Here is a 21,109-nt window from a genome sequence, read left to right on the forward strand (position 1 = left end):
CCGGACGGAGGAAGGCTTTCGAATAAAACAGGAGTCAGTCAGAAATTGGTCTTAAACAAGAACAATTTGAGCACTCCCCCCCCCCCCCCCCCAAATTTGGATTGCATTTTTCCCCAGGAGGATAATAATAACTGGCAAGTTGGGTTTTTACCAAGTGGCTGAACATCATAATTTGACAAGTTCCTGCTAATCCTCTTATTCCATCTTTATGTAATGCCAGAGGGATTGCTTTGGGAGTGGAGGAAGCCTTGCGTCTCCTTATATCCTTCAAGCAACTGCTGTGTGCTTTCTGTATCTTTCACTCTTTCGTTTTTAAAATCTCAAAATGTTTGGATTGATCCCTGAGTGAAGCACCCAGGTTTGTGCCACCTCAAACTTTGTAAGGGCAACCAGGGAATTGTCCGTCTGGCAACCGAAGAGGTTGGTTTGAACTCTAGACTGACCCGATACAGTAAGGCATTTGTCACTTAATGCTGAGAGGAGTCAGCTTTTTTCATAAAACAGGGAGCCATGCCTGAAGAGAGAGGAAAGCTGTGGGTAAGAAATGTCAAGGCTTAATATCCTCCCTACCCTGAAATCAACAACAAAATGGGTTTGGTGGCTTCAGCTGTCAAAGAGGAAGGTTCTCTTTTCTTCAAAGTCACTTTACCAGATAGTCTGGTTTTATATAAACTCTTGCAAAGTTGGCTAATTGAGTAATTAGAGCATTCTGGTGCCCAGCAGAGGGTGCTGGCACTTCTCTCCTGGCGAATGTAAAATGGCAGCTTATCAACGCAAGACATGTCCACACCCCCTCGGCAGAATAAACGCTTAAAATGTCTCCCTGCCCCTTCCCCCAAAATGTGGCGATGTGGTTTGTTATTTTCTTTTAAGACTGACATTTGGATTTCATGCCAGCTGTGGAAGGCGACAGTTTGGTAAAGAGAAGCATCATTGTGGCAGAGATGAAGACTGATGTGTGCGTTCAGCAAAGCACGTTCCATTTTCACAGCATTTTCCAAGAAGGATTTGGAAAAGAGTGTGGTGCTTAGGTTACATGTACACTTGCACATGAATTCATTTGGACCTCTGTATGATATGGGGTGGGGTGGGGGCACATAGATCATGTCCCTTAATGGGAGGCCACAGGGACTCTGAGGGATGTCATTCCATAATCCCAGTTTATAACGTGCTCCTTTGAATCTGTTCAGTTTGCCATGAGAACATTTGTCATGGCTGTTGCTTTTTTCTTTAGAGGCTCAGCTGCTGCATATAGCGATCACAGGTCATATTGTGAAAACCAGTTGGTGGTAAATGGTGCACCTGTCTTTCCTGTTTTAAAAACAGACCTCTTCCTTTGAGACTAATTTTGCAATCCTAGTCAGTTGCCTTAGTACACTTTTGTCTTTGCCTACAGGTGCCTTGCAATTTTTTTGTTACATTTTGCTCATTCTGCCCTTTGCAAAGAATACAGACTAGATTAATCTCATTATGCAGCTTGGGTCCAGACTCTTTGACAGACTGCATCTCCCCATATGAGCCTGGGGCCCTTCCCTGACTCCCAACCCCTTCACAGGCTTGACTGGTAGGGATGCACAATAGGGCCTTCTCACTAGCAACTCCCAGGGACATATCTAGTATGTACTATTTTCAAAAGACAGAATGAGCAAGGTGCTGAGGGGCCCTGTGAGTTACAGGCAAAAAGTAACTTTTCCAAGCTTTGCTTATTCATTGGCATTACCTTAGGGCCCTCCCTTCCCAGTGCAATTTCCTCCTCTTCTGTTTCTCCTTTTAGAACCATAGTTGTGGCTGCCTTTTGGGTGGTGGTGATGATGATGATGATGATGATTTCTTATCTGCTTCCATGGATTGAGGCGGAGAACAACAACAATTAACAAACAATATCATTTAAAAAGACATCAGTTAAAACACACATCAATTTAAGAGAACAAATAAGATGTAAACATTTTGAAACAATCCGCACTTAAAATTCACAATTTAAATACCATATGGATAAGCCTGCCAGAAGAGACTGGCTTTCAGTGCTCTTTTAAATTCAGACTGCAGCTGTTGAATCTCCTCTGGCAGATCATTCCGTGTTGGATATCCAGCACACACCTAGTTGCTTAATTCTGCTTGGAACAGTCTCTGAGCAGTTGGTGGGGTCTCCTTCTTTGGAGGTCTTTAAACAGAGGTTGGATGGGGATTCTTTGATTGAGAGTTCCTGCATGGCAGAATGGGATTGAACTGGATGGCCCTTCTTGAAGTCTCTTCAAACTTTAGGATATTATGATTCTGTGAGTCCTGCTGACTCTGGGATGGGCCAGAAGCCAGATAGACAAGCGGCAGGTACTGTCAGAGGCTGGGCATCCTCTCTGGTCCCCAGTGTCACCCACAAACTGGGGCTGATGAGAGGGGCAATCCAACAATGTCTGGAGCACCACACATTTTCCACCCCTCTTCTACAACCATGGAAGTTGGACAGGTTTAAAAAGAAAATTGAAAAGTGGAATAACTTAAGCATTCAAATGCTGTGTCAGGCTGAATGTACGGAATATTGAGACTTTGTCCATGTCTACAAAAAGTAGTATGGTATACTAGTTTGAGTGCTGGGCTAGGACTCCAGGAGTTGCAGGTTCAGATCCATGTTCAGCCCTGGAAGCCCATTGAGTGCCTTTGGGCAAGTCATGCTCCCTCAACCTCAGAGAGAGAGAATGACAAACCTCCTCTGAAGAAATCTTTTGGGGACCTAATTTGATGCAGTGGTTAAGTGGGGTTGAGGAGACCAGGGTTCGAATCCTGATTGGCCACGGAAGCCACTTGTTGACTTTGGGCCTGTCGCTTACTTTCAGCCTTAGAAGAAGGCAGTGGCAAACACTCTCTGAATAAAACTTGCTGGGAAGACTCTCTGATAGGGTCGCCTCAAGTTGGAGTTGAGTTGAATATGCATAACAAGAAGAACAAGCCTGTGTCTACTCTGGCTGCAAAGTCATTGGCACACATGCTTGTAATAGCCTTTCTGGAGCTTTGGCAACAGCAACACCCTTCTTCTAAATACTCCTAGTTGCCAGCAAGACAGCTTTTTGCCTCAGTAGAATGACCAGGATTCATTATATATACACACATTAAAATAATCCACATTTAAAATGTACAATTTAAAAATAGTCTGGATAAGGTTTCTGGAAGAGACTGAGACTTGAGTCTACTTCCCTAGATGCATGAAGTGAAGGGTCCAGAGTCCCCTCCAACATGGCCATGAGCAAAGCTACTCAAGGAAGCAAAGGAACTGAGAGAAAGAGAGTGCTGAGAAGGGCTTGTTTCACCCAGGTCTTGAAGAAAGCTCTGCTGCTTCTTGTAGCACCACTGAGACTAACTGAAAGAGACCTGGACCCTCCACTTCATGCACCTGAGGAAGTAAAATCAAGCCTTCGCAAGCTCAAGCTACCATTTTCTTTCTTTCAGTTAGTCTCAAAGATGCTACAAGAAGGACTGGTGTTTTCTACAAGGCCTGGGTGAGGCAAGTCCTTCTCAGCATGTGCTTTCTCTCAGTTCTTTTGCTTCCTTGGGTAGTTTTGCTCGTGGTCTGGTGGAGGGGACTCTGGGCTGACTCTGGACCATCTGTCAGACCCCCCTCAAGCTGGCCTTATGGCCCTGTTCTCATACATGAAATCATGTGGCTGAGTATATTCAGGACACGCCTTGTTTTTTTTTATGGGAGGCGTGCGATTAGGCTTACTATATTGGCCCCATCCTCCTCATTTAGGATTATCTGTTTTAGGGCATGGTGCTTTAGGGGGATGTTTATATAAAAACAATCCTTTGATCCGTTAGCCAGATGTAAGTAGGATCTAATCATCTGGACCAGGATTACTGACTTTCGGCATCTTGCTTTGTTTGGGATTCTTAAATAGTTGGGTTTTTTTTTTAAAGGGGAGGTTATTTGAATAGTTTAGAAAGACATGTTTAGAAATGAAAGAAGCTAGGTGGGGAGGTATGGATAAGGGAGCTCATATGCCCCAACATTGCAGATTTTGGAAATAGAAACTACAGCTCTTTGTAGCCATTTTAAGAGGGAAGAGAGCGGGCAGCTGTGATGGGGCACATCTGGCACAGAGTCTGGTGATGTCCTTGCTGATTTCCATTTATCCAAGCATCTGTTTCTAGAGCTGAACCTTTTGGTGTGGGAAGCCTCACTACTCATCACTTGCTTGAGGGGAAATCTCACAGAGGGAAGGGAAAGTGTGCCGATCTGGGGGAATGGCACTGAGAAGCATTTCTTAAGTCTGTTTTGTATTTCGTCCTTGTCTGGGCAGCAGGAGCTGCCTTTTGAAGAGCCTGCAGCCTTTTGATGATGCTTCCTTAGTTCTGTTTGCAGATAAGCTGTTTTGATTTATACAGCCTTATTCCCAGATGCTGATGGGCAGGAGAAAAGAAACCTCTTCAGCTCTTGGAAACAGTAGACTGAATCTTTACAGAGCCTATGCTGACCTATGTGTGTGGAGATGAGTCTAATCTATGGATCTAGCTATTTTGAACTAACTAAGTGGTAGTGTTGCACTTTGAAGTGGAGCCAGTGTTGAGCGCATTTTGCTGTCTCATACATCCAGTGTCTTGATGCCTTCAGGGATAGTGGCTTGCAGATTGTGTTAAAGAGCAACCGGTGTGTGGGAATGTGCCCTTCACATTTTGCCAAAATCCTATAGGTGGGCTTATCTTAAAAAAACAACAAGTTGATGCTGTGAGTAGCCAACCCCTGGAACTGAATCATAAAGCATTTCATTACCAGCACCATCAGCAACCCATGGCCTGAAGCATGTGTCTTCCTTAGCTAAGTGCCTTTCAAGAGATGCACTTGCTCAGCTGGTTCTTGCAATGACCCTCTGAAGCAGCTGGGCAAGGCCTTCCCTCAGAAGGTGCTTCTATGAGGAAGGCACACATTTCACACAGTCAGCTGTTGGTATCATTCAAGGGGTTGACCAGAACTGGTCTCTTGTTTTTGTCCTGGGGTTTGCCTGGATATCAGCTTGAATGGGATTTCATGGCAGGTTTTCCAAATGACGCATTTTCTCTTCCAAAGGGATGCAGTGGCTCAGCGGTTAAGACAACTCAGACAGCAGTTGGAGACCCAAGCACCGTGTGACGGAGTGAGCTCTTGTCACTAGTCCCAGCTTCTGCCAACCTAGCAGTTCGAAAGCATGTAAAAGTGCAAGTAAATAAATAGGTACCGCTTTGGTGGGAACAGTGCTCTGCGCACCTCATTGTTTAGTTATAGAATCATAGAATCGTAGAGTTGGAAGAGACCAACTCTCATGGTGGCCACATGACCATGGAATCATCTTTGGAGAATGCTGGCTCCCTCAGCTCAGTCATGAAGATGAGCACCGACCCCTACAGTCAGACACTGCTAGACAGTCTTCTTAAAGGGGAGCCCTTTACCTTTATCTTCCAAATGAACACAGCTCTATATTGTCTTGAAGCTCATTTTTAGAAATAATCTTAAAAAATGATGACTGCGATGCCGTGTGAGAGGCTATGACACATAACTTTACAAGGATTTAGCTTCATCTCTGACAAGATACACAACACATCTCAGGATGTCTTACACAGTGAATCATTGTGCAGTCGGATCCATGGCACCATGCTCCCCATTGCGCAGTGGGATACAATGTGCAACAAACACACTGCTGGCTCTGCTCACACGGTTGTCCCAAAAAGTAGCTATGCCTCTGCTTGTCTCCTAAGAATACAGATGTTGCACATCGTTGCAATTTACTTTTATGTGCTTGTAAGTCAGTTCGTAATGACATAAGTACCTCACAGAATGCCAGCCATTGGGGGTTTACTCCGGCCTCAAGTTGTTTAAAATGTTGTTCTGATCCAGAATATCTGGAGCAGAGATGGAGAAAGTGCTTCCCGCAGGACCCATGTGGCCCCTGGATCCCACTTTTGCAGACTCTAAAGCCTTCATACCAAACCCCCAACCCCGCCAGTTTTTTAAAAAATGCCATTTGTTTTGATTTTCACCTGAAAAACACACAGAAAGAGCCTCAAAAAGATGACATTATGTGGAAACACTTTCACCCCATAACCTCTTCTACAAGATCTGGTTTTTGTTTCAGCCCCTCTTAAAATGGTGGCAAAAAGTGATGCAAAGTCGATTCTGGTTGCCATTTTGTTTGGGACAGTAGAGAAAAACAAATATTTGGATTTACTCTGTGTGTGGGTGGAGTGCAACCCTTGGGAAGGGTCTGGGGGTAAATTGACTGTAATGCGGTTGCCCACCCCGGCTAGAGGATGCCTTTGTGGAAGCTGTTTTAATGGTGACAAGTACACAGTGCTCTGCTTCTTGTTCTTCCTTTCCCCATATGTATGTTTTATGACTAATGGGTATATATCATTGCACTCTTCCTCTACAAAGCTGGAGTCAAGAAAGCCTTGCTGGCTACTGGTAATGATGGACAGCTACCAGTCCAAACTTGTGGACAGTCCCCCCACTGCAGAGATGCCTGATGAAGGAGGACTGGTTCTGCAGCCTGTTGCTGAAAACACAGAATCCCCACAACACCTTCACACTAGTTGATAAGAACTATGTTTATCTATCTTCCAGGCAAGTCAGCTACTGGACCAGCAGCTGTGGTGGAGAATGGTGACCATGGAGTAGAAGGCCCCAGAAAAGGTAAGGTTTTAATATCTACTTTCACCTATGTCCCTTCCTGGCACAGAAGGGGCTTCTTCCATAGTGGTTTCCCATACCATTGCACTGTGTCTACATGCGTGTATGCATATGTATCAATAAATATAAGAGGAAAAACATTGGAATTACCGTTGAGTCCTTTTTCCTAGACATTGACCAACAAATACAGTTTTTAACATTGGATTATGATAGTCCAGGAGCAACTGTCTTGGATATATACCACACCACACCCCCATCCTCATAGATTGGTCCGCTTATACTACAGAATTTTCTCTTGCCTTGCCCTGTTGCCAGCCTCTGGTGTTTTGTAAAAGACTTCTGGTTACCTGAGTTCCATAAACAAGGAAGCTTCCCTTCCTCTACCTCACCCTGTTGGGAGTCCTTCACAAACCAACCATCCCTCTATTTAAGCTTAGAAAAGAACAGCTTAGAAAAGTAAACATGAAACCAGTTGTTAGAAGAACTTAATGGCCTGCTTGCATGGGATCTCTAAAGCTGAGAAGTTTTGGAAATATTGGGCTAAAAGTGGATGAAAACTGCCTCCTAATGTTCCATTCCAAAGGTTTATGTCAAGTCTACTCCTTAATCACATCCCCTCTATGATATGCAGGTGAGAGACTGTGTCAGAAGACATCTTAGTGTGACTCACTTTTGTCTAAGCCTGGGAGAGGGAAGAATTGTACCTTCAGGATGGGGCACCTGTTTGGGATGCAGAGGGTCTTAGCTCCAATCCCTGGCATCTCCAGGCAGGGAGGTGACCAGTACATAGAACTACTGACAGTCAGTATTGATAGAGCTGGCTGGATGTATCGGTGGTCTGACTCAGTAGAAGGCAGCTTCCTCCATTCCTGTAACTAAGTCAGCCCTTTCTCTGCCTGCATTTAGAACAGACATGGGCCAACTTCCTTCTCTCTTGGTCTGCTTGTCCCCTGTTCAGAGCCAGCATGTCCACCAAGGTTCTTTTAAGAGTCAGATATTCTTAATTTCTTGCTGATTCAGAGCAGGGTTTCATTGCCTTCAGTCCTGGCAAATGCTGTATATACATCCCTCAATCTGGTGTCCTTTGGTTGGACAGGGGCCTTTCTGACACGAAATGGTAGGAGCTGTAGTCCAACACAGGTTGAATGAGGCTGCAGTAGATGGTTTGTCAAAGATGGTTGTAATGGTTCAGTAGAGGCAACAAGCTCTACCTTTGTGCCCTTCCCATACTCAGGATCTTGGTTGATTGACATTTCACCATTAGATGCCCAAAGTTGACAGCTAGAAAATTTGATAGGTCTTGATCTCACATCATTTGAAAAGTTATAGCAGCTAGCTCTTATTCCTTCTAACCTGTCCAGGTTTCCCCAGTCTTTCATGTACCCCTTGATTTTACAGAAATTGTTCTCCTTCTCACCTGTGAACAGGGGTATTGGGCATCTGCCATCAGTGGTTGGGGTCAAAGTATCCAGTGGGACCATTTCTAGGAAAGGGTTGGCTTCACGGCTGATATGAAGCTGCTTGTGTCAGTCCATTACAGCCTGGAGTTTAGTGCAGTGAACCAGATGATAGCAGCACAATGTCTTTCTCTCACCATTAGAGGACTGGCTTGCTTTATTCTTCATCAAGTGAACAAACATCCAGTTCAAACCTCCTCCTGGACAGTGCACCAAATTGTGGCTCCCTGTGAGCCGTCGATCAGGCTTAAGCATCAGGCAGACCACACAAACATAGTGATACAAAATCAGGAGTGTACTGGAGCCTGCTGCAGTCTGTTCATGGCATGGTGGAGGATCTATATCATGGAATCATAGAGTTGGAAGAGACCACAAGGGCCATCCAGTCCAACCCCCTGCCATGCAGGAACTCTCAATCAAAGCATCCCCAACAGCTGGCCATCCAGCCTCTGCTTAAAGACCTCCAAGGAAGGAGACTCCACTACACCCTGAGGGAGTGTGTTCCACTGTCGAACAGTCCTTACTGTCAGGAAGTTCTTCCTAATGTTGAGGTGGAATCTCTTTTCCTGTAGCTTGCATCCATTGCTCTGGGTCCTAGTCTCTGGAACAGCTGAAAACAAGTCAGCTCCCTCCTCAGTATGACATCCCTTAAACAGGGCTATCTTATCACCTCTTAACCTTCTTTTCTCCAGGCTAAACATCCCCAGCTCCCTAAGTCGTTCCTCATAGGACATGGTTTCCAGGCCCTTCACCATTTTAGTCGCCCTCCTTTGGACACGCTCCAGTTTCTCAATGTACTTTTTGAATTGTGGTGCCCAGAACTGGACACAATATTTCAGGTGGGACCTGACCAAAGCAAAATAGAGTGGCACTATTACTTCCCTTGATCTAGACACTGTACTTTTATCGATGCAGCCTAAAATTGCATTGGCCTTTTTAGCTGCCGCATCACACTGTTGACTCATGTTCAACTTGTGGTCTACTTGGACTCCCAGATCCCTTTCACACGTAGTCTCGTTCAGCCATGTGTTCCCATCTTATATCTGTGCATTATATTTTTCCGCCCTAAGTGCAATACCTTACATTTCTCCCTGTTGAAGTTCATTTTGTTAGCTGTGGCCCAACTTTCAGGTTTGCTCTGAATGCCCCAAAACTTTTTCTGTGTGAATAAGAAAGGGAGGGGTTTGAATCACACACAACCCTTCTTCGGCTGGAAGTACTACTAACCTGAGTTGGGTGTGAATGCAAGGGTGGAGGTCTTGCTGCTTTTGCCCAAAGACTTTTTGAATGTCATGTTGCCTATCCACAGAGCCTGTCCCCTTTCCCCTGTGTGGGCAGCACCGCCCACACTGGCCCTGCATGTATACTCTTTCCATTTGCTGCCAAGATGTGCTTGTCTTCATTGTTCATTTGTGCGTTGGGGGAGTGGTGAGGGGAGGCAAGGCTATGAATCATTGTCCTCACTGTGTATGTATGTGTGTCTGTGGTTGCTTATGACATTCTCTGCACTTGCTGCTTATGGTAGATACTGAGGTACCACTTTGGGCTGCTGTGTTTCCTTAGGAACTCAAGACTCCATAGACCCATGAGTGTAAAGTTCTCATGATTTTAAGCTCTTAAAAAAAGACACACACATAAACCTTAAGTGTTGTAGTAGCCCCAGAAAGTGAAATATTATAGCTTTGTACAAACACGCACAGACACCACAGAGTGATCAAGGTTTTTCAGACTAACAAACAAGAGAGTTGGAATACAGCTTTATGCATTAGACACTCTTTAAGTCTGGGGTGGGTGAATAGGCCCTCAAGGGCCACATGCACTTCCCAAATCCCCAGGCAGCCCTTTTCTAGCTGTAGAAAGAGCATGAACTGCTGCTCCCAGAGTAATAAGTTTCCGCTTTTAGTAGGTTGTGAGGCCTCCCAGTACTCTTCACCATTTTAAAAATTCCATTTTTGAGACAGTTTGGAGTTTTGTTTGTTTTTCAGTAGTCCATGAAGGTTACAGGGAGTACAGGGGCATAAAAGTAGCCCCTGAACCTGCTGAAGTTGGCACTCTTGCTCCAAATGGATCTTGATTCTGGAGGGATCTGTAGCTCTCTAAGAAGGGGATTCGAGAGCCTGGGAGCAGCTGCAAAGAAGGCAGTCTCCTATATTTCCACCAGATTTATCTGTGAGAATAGAAAGACATTGAGCAAGACCCTGAAGGTCTGAAACCCCAGGGATGCTCATATGGGAGAATACGGCCTGAAAACCAGACCAGTAGTAGCCAGATTTTCTGTTATAACAAATCAGTCAAATGCTCTTAATTCCCTGTTTTTGCCTCTGGCAGCACACACATGGCTCCTGGAAGGTCTCACAGGGCTACCTGGCTCTCATTCCTGGCTCCTGAGTCTCTGTATTGGTGAGAGATGCTATGGGGTTATTTCTTTTTAAAACCACAAAAGGGACTACCCTGTGACTTGCCATGTTGGTGTTTCCCAAGCAGAGCCTGGATTCTTCTTTCGTGCTGCATTCCACACCTAAGAGTTGTGTGCTGAAATGTTCAGCCAAAGAGAGATTTTAGGCATGGAGGTTGTGGAGTTTGCAAGTCCTTCAAGAGAAGGATGGACTGATAGAGAAATTGGGGCGGGGGGGGGGGGGGAGAGGCTTGTGTAAAGCAATGGAGCATGAGACCTAGTTGATAAAAGTTTTAAGTAATTAGTTTTTAAACCCCCCAAAGAAACTGTTCAGAAGATTCCTTAAAATGTCTCTTCTGAAATGTAACCAAGAAAAAGAGCTGTTGCCGTGCTCCAATATGAGCAGCCGGAAGGGTTTTCCTCACAGAGCTACATTTTCTTGGCATGAGTTATTGTGAATGATGTCCTGAAAATCTGGGTGGAGTGATTATGGAGGAAGACAACCAGTAAAGCTGGGGGTGAATGAGAAGAGAAAACCTTTTCTTGAGACAAAGAGTTGCTGGTGGATCTTCAAGGTACATTGAGGGTGGACACTTTTGGACAAAGGCAGTTCAGAGAAGAGCATGGACCTCATACTTGTTTCTGCAGTTGTGTTTGTCATGTCTGAAGTGACAGTTCCTTTGTTGCCACTAAAGGGGAGGACAGGTCTGTGCAGTTGTTCTTAGGAAGAGTATGGCTTCTGGAGACCACCATGATGGAAAAGGGGTCATTCAGCTGCATAGCTTATGTAATAACACAGCCTTTTTTTGGTCTTGTGCCCCAAAAAAGGGTGGATTGTAGGTGAAAAGAGTAAGGAAAGATGTCTGGCTCACAAGTCCCCTGCTGTGATTCAGCGGTCAGGTGTTACTAGTAAGTTGAAGTAACAGTTAAAATCAGAGCAAACAACCAGAGGTCCCTTTGGGTAGCTGCTACAGTAGAAGAGACACAGTAGAAGAGACACAGAAGATGGTCTTCATAACAGCCGAAAGATGCTTCCTCATCTAGGTTCTGAGAGTCTCCAGCTGGGCCCAAACCACACAGTGGCATCACCACTGTGTGGTTTGGGCCCAGCTGGAGACTCTCAGAACCTAGATGAGGAAGCATCTTTCAGCTGTCTTAGTGACAGACAGCTTTGCTGAAGGAACAGGCGGGAGGCACTGGTAGCCATCACTCAGAGACTTAGAAAGAGCATGCCAGGCTTCAGCCCTTCAGATGTCAACAACTGGGTTTTAGAGGTATCATTTTCCAGATCTGAAGGGCTGCCATTTTGTTGGGTTGGGAGAAGCATCTTTTCCCAGTGCCTTGTAGTTCGTGTGTGTCTATGCGTCTATGTTTTCAAACTATGCTGATTTGGGCCATTCCTGCCACGACTATGGCTGTTTTGTAGATCATTGAGGAAATAGCTCCTGGCACGTTCTCTTCTATGGAGGGTTGCCAGGTGAAATGAAGCACAAGTACCTTGTAATGGCTGTACAGAAGAGGGAATTTTGGCAGGTATTGCTTGTCACACCATCAAGTAACAAGCAACACCTGCTGAAATACTGTCCAGCCATTGAAGTACAGGAGCCCTGCCCTTTTTTTTCACCTGCCCATACAACTTCTGTAGTAAGTGGGTGAGTTTGCTAACTATAAATGTACAGGATACTGAGAGTTCTCTAGGTGTGTGAGGTAAGTGCAAGCCTTGAGAGTTGGGGAAAGCGCAGGTCATTGACTTCGCTTCTCGACTGGGTCTCTAGACACGCTGTTATTGTATTTTCAGCTTGCTTGCTTATACATAAATTGGGGTGGTGGAATTGAGGCATGGCCCAACAGGGATGTTTTCCATTGAAATCAGCAAATGGGGACTATGTGTTCTCATATTCAATCCTGGTTGCGTAGCAGAAGCCCCTGGTGTCTCTAGCTATCCTGAAGAGGTCCCTGCAGATCATTGTATGGTTTATGGCAGTGAGAACATGGTATGCTCAGGCCCTCTCCAAACCTTAGCATTCAAGGCCTGCATGCTAAACTTCTCAGGGGTCTGCAGCCGTAAATAAAAGAACCCAGCCTTATCCAAATGCATCAATCTTCTGCAGTATTTTTGGAGGGCTGCTTGCTCTGACATTACTCTGACGTGAACCGAGACAGATTTGCAGGCCATTTCTGCCTGTCCAGCTGACTGCTTCCTTTCCGAATATCCAGCCTGACTCTCTCTTGTCAAAGCAAGCTTCCCCCTTGTCTCTGTTCTGCTGGCTGCCCTTGGTGGTCTGTTGCTTGATATGCACTTTGCTGCATTAATGTTCATGTTTACTAATGACTTAATGCTTTTATGCCCCTTTCCCTCTCTCTCGTCATCTTCCCCCTTTTCTATCTTTTTTTTCCTTCCTAGAAATCTAGGCCCTGGGGCTGCTGTCGACAGGAGACCAGTGTGCTTCCCTTCCCGTCCTTACACTTAAAAACAAAACAAACTCAAAGCAAAACCCTCTGCATTTTAAAGAGCTCTTCCTTAACCTACCTGGAGATTGTGGGGCTGAAGACACAACAGGGGTAGATCTGCTGTTGGCCGGTCAGCTGCCGCCACCACCGCCGCCACAACCCTCCTCTGCTTCCTCCTCCTCCTCCTCTTCTTCCTCCCTCCCTCCGTCTGCTCTGCTCTGCAGGGCTTGTGGAGACCTTCCTTTGTATGCAGGATTGAAACAACACTTTGGAAATGTTTGAAGGGTTTTTCTTTCCTTTTTCAAAACCACCCTTATTGATTTCACTTTTTATTTTAAGGCATTCATCCTTTTGCTTTAAGAAACCATCACAACAGAAAACCCATCTCTCAATTTTCTGTTCTCCTTTTATACTCAGCATTTGGTTGCCTTCTGTATCCCGTCCGCACTTTCATGGAGATAGAGTTTTCACCCAGATTGCCTGCAGCCTTTCTTTCTGCTTGGTTTTTCCCACCCGTTCCCTTTTTATACCCCTGCTGTGTTTCCCGTATAAGGAACTCAATTTAGTTCTTAACTCCACACCCTCCACCGCGATTCAGAACAGGTGTTTCTTCCTTTGAACAGAAATTACTTCCAAATTTGCATTGTCTTGGGCCCGAAAGCAAGCAAACGTTGTCAAGGAATTCTTCCAGAGGGAGGCTGTCACCCTTCTGTTCTTAGCCAAGCACAATAACCTTGATCATGTTGTGCTGTTCACATCAAACCTGGAGCCGGAAGACAGGTTCTGCCTTCATGAAAGTTTAATGCGTGTTGAAGTCTACCTTTGTGGTAGCAGAATGCCGTTCAGATGCAAATTCCTTGTTGGTTGTCATCAAACAGAATTTTTTTTCCCTTTTAAAAAAAGGTATGAAGAGACTGACAGGGAAGGAGGAGGGAGTGCTGGAGCGAGGGCTGAGCCAGACATCAGACATGTCAAAATCACTAATGAAATAATTATCTGACAAGGCTGCAGCCGGAGTGGGAAGGAGCTGGCTCTCTTTGAACTCCTTCTGATCTATATGTAGGTTTAGCTTGTCACTTGCAATTTCAGAGGCTGTCCCCTTTCCGATATAAATCAGCCCTTGTTCACAGAAGGAGCTGTAACAAATTTGTACCGAAACCTAAATTTGGACTTCTTGCACTGTAAGGCTAGCAGGCAGATTATGCCTTTCCCCCGCAAGCATAACTGATTTATATTCTGGCTGCCTTATCTGCTACTTAAAAATGGACATGTAGGTTCCTGAGAGCAGTAGAGCCAGCTGTGAAACGACTGTGCGAATCTGGATGTTGACAACCCAGAACAACTGGTAGGGAGAGAGGTCTGCTTTAAGGCAAGGCTCTTAAGTTCCAGTGCATAATGAATTGTTATACAGAGGGCTGTTCCTCTCTGCAGTTCCTTTGCAAGGTAGGGAATACTGTTGGCAGGTGAATCTCAAAGAATACCGGCAGTTGATACTTTCATTTCAAATGCTGAGGTATTTCCATTACATCTCTTTGAACCTCAGACTCTTGACTTGATCCATTTGCCATAATGGAAGATTGAGTAATGTCATCCAAGGTCTCTCAGTGTGGCCGAGGAAGGATTTCATGCCAGGACGCAATCCATATGAGATTCCCCATTTGGGAGCTTTTCATTGGATTGGACTGCCACTGTTGCCCTTGAGCCCATTATACTTCCCAGGGGAAGGTTCTCAGCCCTTCCCTTGCCTCAGTTGCACTGCATTTTCCAGTCTGCTCAATGGATGTCTTGGACAGAAATCCAGCATGCATAGAGGCCTCAGGTTTGCATTGAGTAGCCCAAGCATGCCCCCAACCTTGTGCCCTCCGGATGTGCTGATCTGCATCCTTCGTCATTCCAGGTGTGTAGGACCATATCCTTCAATCCTCATGCTTGACCAGCATGGAAGTTAGAATTCCACACATCTGGAAGACACTAGATTAGACTTCTCTGAGCAGAAATTAGCTATACTCTCTAATGGCTCTCAGGTGCTTGCTCTGGGGATTGTTGCGTAAAGCAGTGGATGCAAACTATCAATAGCCCGAAAACCCCACAAAAAACTATCAATTTCCTGTTTGCTATCCTCATGTGCAAGGAGATTCCTCCATTGTCTCTAAGACAAGATTGATCAGGTCCTCCAAAGTACCATAGAATTATCTGGCTGGGTATAGTTTTATACTGAGGAAGGTTGGATGTGTTGCTGACAGTAATGGCTGGTTAAGCATGGCATATCTCTTCCTTGTTGCACAAAGCATGATGGAACTGACTTCTGAGAAGAGGAGGCAGCTGCCTGAGCATGTCATGAGATTTGTAATCCTCAGTTCTCCAGTTTAATGTTTTTGCACTGCTAACTGAAATCTGCAGAAGATGTCTAACCTCATGTGGTTTAGCTTAAGACCCGGAATGATCCCTGCGTAAAATGGCATGCCTCCCAAATAGCATTGCTTTTGAATTACTCCAACAAACAGCCCACAAAGGGGACACATATTGGAACGAAGAGGCCTTTCATCCTTTTAATTAGTTTGTTTAAGTAAATGGGAGTGTGGTGCTTTGACCTGACACTCAGAGCCTCATTAGTGTCAGGCTGGGTGTTTTGCCAGCTTCTTTTGAGTGTCCTGAATAGTTGCTGCTCGTTGTTATCTATGTCCTAGGAAGTGTCCATGTACTGAGGCCCCTCGCAGTAGGATCCGTCCTGTTAACCCCTCCTTCTGACCATAGGAATTGGACCTAACAGAATCAGTTCAGCTCTTCCCAGCCCAGTTGCCTCCAGATGTGTTGTTTGTGTGTCATTAATCATCTCTTGATTTTAGGGGACTCCATGGATTTCACAGGGGGTTCTTAGACAGGGAATACTCAGAAGTGATTTGCTATTTCCTTCATCTGAAATGGAGCCTACAGCACCTGACATTCCTTGTTGGCCCCCCATCCAAATACTAACCAGACTTAGCTTCCAAGATCAGGTGGGATCTAGTGCCTTCAGGGTATTCGGGCAAATGTTTTGGACTACAGCTCCCCAAATTTCTTACTACTGGCCTTGCTGTTTGGGGCTGTAGGGGTATCGAAGTTCAAAGTGCATTGTGTGTATCAGTTAAATGAAGTCTGATCTTGACTGTCCTCCTGTCTCCTGATACAGTATATTAAAAGCATTCTAGATAACTGAAACATTTTTGGCATCTTTCTGCTTGGAAGGGGAGTGCTTTCTGATATCTGTCTAGTCAGCCACTTATGGACACTTTTGTACCAGACTTAGATAAATGAATGTACAGTACCTGTTTTGTTTCTTGAACTGCGCAACACAGAGGCTTCAGGGGTAGTATTTGAGGGCAGGGGTCAGTATGCCTTCTCAGTGTGAGCACCAAGTGGTCACCAGTCTTTTTTTGTCATGTGTGAGGGAGCTGGTAGGAGGATTTTGGGTTCTCTTGCAAGAGGCAGCAGCGATGGCTGCCCTAGTGTGGCTTCTGCATCTTTGGTAGTTTCAGTCTTTAAATACCCTGAAGGTACAAGATCCTGTCTGGTCTTAGAAGCTAAGCAGACCAGCCCAGGTTAGCACTTGGATGGGAGACAGCCATTGGATTTCAGGGGCTGTAGGCTTTATTTCTGGAGAAGAAACTGGCAAAACCACTTCTGAGTATTTCTTGCCTAGAAATTCATGGAATCACACTGTTTACAGGTGACTTGAAGGCACAGATGCACACAATACTAAGGAATCACATGAAGATTTAGGTCCCAGGAGTGAAAAAGTTGGCATTGTTGCTGACAGGTAGGCCTTCTTAGTCAGATCTTGCCTACACCGTTACAACTCTTGGATTCTGCGGCCTTCAGATATCATTTGGCAAAAAGTAGCATTTTGAGTGAAGTGTGCTAGAATTGGAGCAAATGAAGCTTGAGATGAAAATAGACATTTATGGGTTACAAGCAGCCTCCTTCCCTCTTATACGGATTCTTTGGTCTTGTGCTTCTAAGTTGAACAACATTTGCATTACTCTCTAGGCTTCTTTGTGGGGGCTGTTGGCTGGAGGAGGCAACTAAGAGGGCTTCCAAGATGAAGACCTTGCACATTTTCTCCTTTCCTTCATACAGGAGAGAGATGTTTGAACTCCTGTTGAGCCATCTCTGCAAATTCAGCTTCCCAAAAAAATCCAAGCTGTTTCTCTTAGCAGGAATCTTCCAGATTAAATACGTCTTGGGTAGAGATACTGTGCTACTCGGTCTCTGAATCAGCAGTGACTTTGTCAAAGAAAGACACTTTGTCCAAGTGCTTTGCAAAGCTGGAGCTCCATTTGTTTAGCTAGACTATGTTTGACCAGACTAAGTAGCTGCAGTGGCTGTGTTGCTCACAAAGAAGTAAAGGTTGAGGCTTCAGAGGGCAGCTTTCTTGGGGTGTCCAGGTTGGCTATCCCGCCAAATAATGAGCCATTCCATTTCTTCATTGGGCCAGAGACAAGCTTTCCAGTTTCCTTCTTTCTCCATAATTCCATATCCCAATCTTTCTTTCTGTTTAATATTCTGTTTGTTCTTCTTCTTCTTCATATATTAATTTCTCCCCATTTCTTTGAGTTTACAGAATATGCTTGTGCAATACTGATGTCTTACTGCAGATTGTAGCATGCACTTTATCATGGGTGGGGGGGGGGGGTGGATGGTTTCCTTTTATGAATGAAATGTTATGTTGACTTCAAAAACATTTGTTGGATGGAGAAAATTTGAGTGCTTCAGTCTTAGCTCTCTAATCTGCCCTTTTCTGCATATGTTCAAGTGCACTTCTCAAAACATCAGGCCTGTTTCTTATTTTTAACATGGGCCAAGATGCTTCATTGCATAGCTGCTTGCAATAATTATAAGATGCTTTTGGAAGATTTCACAAGTCAACTCCTGTCTCCTTTGTATGCAATCCTGTATACTGATCCTGTACCACTTTGCTGAATAAATCACCAATAAACTTATGTGCTAACCACTCAGCTGTCTCCCTCTCTTGGCGGAAACATTTTGGCATGACTGCAAAAAACCATATTAAACCATTAATAAAGATATAAATGCCACCAGAATTTTTTGGTTGTGATACTTGTGCCAATTCCTCATTAGTTGGTGATAAAGGCTAGATGGCAAGTGATCAGTGCTCCTGAAAACACTAACAGGGAACAGAGGAAAGGTAGAACTACTCAACACTCTCTTTGCCTTAGTCTTCTGCCAAAAGGAAAAAGGATGCTCAACCTGAGGAACATGGAGCAGATGATGCAGTAGGGAAAATACCGCACAGAATAGGTAAAGAGGTGGAGCAGGAGTACCTGACCAGTATAAATTAATTCAAACCTCCAGGGCCAGATGATCCAAGAGTATTAAAAGACTAGCAGAAGTAATCTCAGAACCACTGAGAATTCCTGGAGAACAGGAAACGTCCCAGCAGAATGGAGGAAGGCAAATGTCCCAATCTTCAAAAAACGGGGAAAGAGAGGACCCAATTAAATATTGCCCAGTCCTCCTGACATCAATACCAGGAAAGATTCCATAGCAGATCATAAAACAAACTGTGAACACTAAAAAAAGAATGCCATGATCAATAAAAGCCAACATAGGTTTCTCAAAAACAAGTCATGACTAATCTAGGACCAAAAGTTGAGAATCACCAGACTAGAGGAACCAAAGGTCTGATCATCTTCCTGTGCTTCTAAGAAGATTGATAAATGAGGAGCCCACACCTTTTGTCACTGTTTGGAAAGATAGTAATCTGTGGTGGCTTCTTCTGGCTGCTTCATAAGTGAGGCGGGCAGCTGTCTTATCAGAAATTGGCAGTATCCATATAAAGTGGAAATTAGGAAGTCCAGGCAGAGCCGTAACTAGTAGGTGGAGGTCAGGCTGAGGATGCCAGGCTGGAGGTGCTGAAATCCTCCATAGGGAGGGAACTGGCAGTTGGGCTGTTTCCTAACAAATGCTGAGACTAGGACGGTCCTTGAACAGCATTTCCATAGCCAGCAAACATGGAGGACTTGTATATCCAGCCTTGTCTTTTGACACCATAAATTTGCATCTCTGTCCCAGACAGGAATGACCTCGCTTGTCTTTGAGCCTAACTTGTTTTGTCATGGAACAGCTGTTGCAAGAAGACGCACGATTGTACTGTCCTCTGTGAGTTGCCAAACTTGAGGAAGGCGTTCAGAAATAGGGATCCTGACATTCTGTTTAATTTTCACATCTTCTGAATGCTTACATGAGATGGAAAACCTGGTACCAGGAGCTTGAAATTCATGTTAGGCTCCTCCTTTCTTTTGCAAACAGGGAACCTGAAAGAATTGGCTGGCTTCTTCCTTCTTTTGAACTTCCTAACTAGATCACTTTGTTCACAGCACTGTTAAGGAGGACAAGCATACCTGTTGTTTCCGTTCTTTGGCCTGGCGGCCTTTTAGCTGAGCCTGAAAAGCTGTCTGGGCACAATCTTGTGACAAAATAGCTTACCAATATGTGGAGGATGATGGGCAGGAGGGTAGATGAGATTTTGGAGCCTTCCGAAGGCAAGGGAGGCTGTTTGTGCTCCTTGCTCCGTGATGTCCTTTTGCTTCCCCTTGTCTGGTTTCCTTTCCTCTCCCAAGGAAAGAACATGCTTCCCCAGATGCATTGCTTGGATGTTGTAGCCATGAAAAGTTGCATCAAACACAGGGCAGTTGTGCAGTTACTCTGATTGTTGTTCACCTGTCAAAGAGAGGGAGGACTAAAGAGCAACAGAGCTTGGAAAGGTTTGGACTACAAAATCCAGAATCCCTTCTTACCTCCACCACCAGCAGCCCTTTACCACCAGGAAAAGTGGGAGATGCTTCTGTCTGTGTAGGATATCATCTTGCTAGCATTTGTGTGTTGGCATGAAGAAGATTGTGCCAAATACTGGGAAACCGGCAAAAACCCTTTAAAACATGTCTAAGGTAGGCTTGTTTGAACTGGGTTTTCACAGTTTGCCATTGAATTTTGGTGTGAAATTGCAAAAAACCATTAGGAACAAACCCTGTGATTCCTGAGAACATGGGTTGGTTTTGTGCAGAAGTCCCACAGTACCATTTGGCAGTGGATTTTGGCATGTGGCAGGTTCTACACAGGTGGGGCCAATTTGAACCCCAAACCTGTCAGAATTATCCACTCTCCACTTTATAGGAAAGCTTGATGGTAATAAACCTTACCTTGATGCTAGTTTTGGCTCTGTGCCCTAGCCCAGTAGAAGCCACCAAAATGAAAGAGGCCTCTAAATACAATCTTAAACCCGACAGTGAGCTGAGACCTCTGCTCTTAAGCCAACTGGGTTTTTGTTAGGCCTGCTCTAACATGTCAACAGCCAGTGTAGCAGATGGGATCTGAATTCAGATCCATGTCCTGCTTTGAATCTCCCTGGTTTTGGAGCCTCACAGGCTGCTCATGAGGATTAAAAACAAAATAATAATAAGCGGAAACCAGGATATACTCCCACAAGCTCCTGGGATGACAGATTGAATGAATTGGTTTAAATGTTCTAATTTCTCCTAGAGTCGCATGGAAAAGAAGGTCTCCTTCACCTCCAAGAGAAATATTTGTACTGACTTCTTGGAAGGTGACCACTGGCCGTTCTTTGGAGCACCAGGGATGGATATTAAGTCATGTAGCCTCCATGGGGTGTTGGACTACAGCTCCCAAAAACCCTAACTAGTGCTGAAGGTTGTTGGGAATTAGGAGTCCAGCAACATCTGGAGGCCCATTGGATTTTGGCTAGCTAGATGGCATCCACAGCAAGCAGAGAGAAAGTTGTCACAAGTCATGCCGCCAGAGCATCTTTGGCATAAACCTAAAGCTTGTGCTTTGTTCTGCTAAGAGCCCAGGGGAGGCCCATCTGTCGGTGTGAAGAGAGGAAAGGCACCAGCAGCCCCACGCTTTGATCTCCCCCAAGTGAGCTGCAGGGAGCCTCTGTGCAGCTGGGATTTAATAGGAAGCCGATTCCTGGTTCCATTGGAGGGGATGCCTCTGTGGCGTCCTAAATTAGCATCTTTGGTTTGCATTAGTTGCATCCTCTCATATCTTCCAGTGGGTTCCAACTTCACGAGTGGAGTTTTGGTTTTTGATAGCTCCTTCCAGAAATTTTCTTGATGGCTAGATTGACCTTGATTG

The 21,109-nt window shown here is 44.9% G+C and overlaps 1 protein-coding gene across 21 annotated transcripts in view; it reads left to right on the forward strand.

The window, feature by feature from the left end:
• MAP4 (microtubule associated protein 4) overlaps positions 1-21,109 on the forward strand; it is a 251,831-nt gene that overhangs the window by 89,940 nt on the left and 140,782 nt on the right. For all 21 annotated transcript variants that reach the window (XM_089533868.1, XM_089533866.1, XM_089533874.1 and 18 more), the window contains one exon: positions 6,587-6,655. In XM_089533868.1, coding sequence (XP_089389994.1) covers positions 6,587-6,655 — 69 coding nt within the window. The remainder of the gene's footprint in view (positions 1-6,586; positions 6,656-21,109) is intronic.

The sequence above is a fragment of the Sceloporus occidentalis genome, unplaced genomic scaffold (genome assembly GCF_023333645.1).
Source record: "Sceloporus occidentalis isolate IW3139 unplaced genomic scaffold, rSceOcc1.0.p SCAF_7, whole genome shotgun sequence".
NCBI lineage: Eukaryota > Metazoa > Chordata > Lepidosauria > Squamata > Phrynosomatidae > Sceloporus > Sceloporus occidentalis.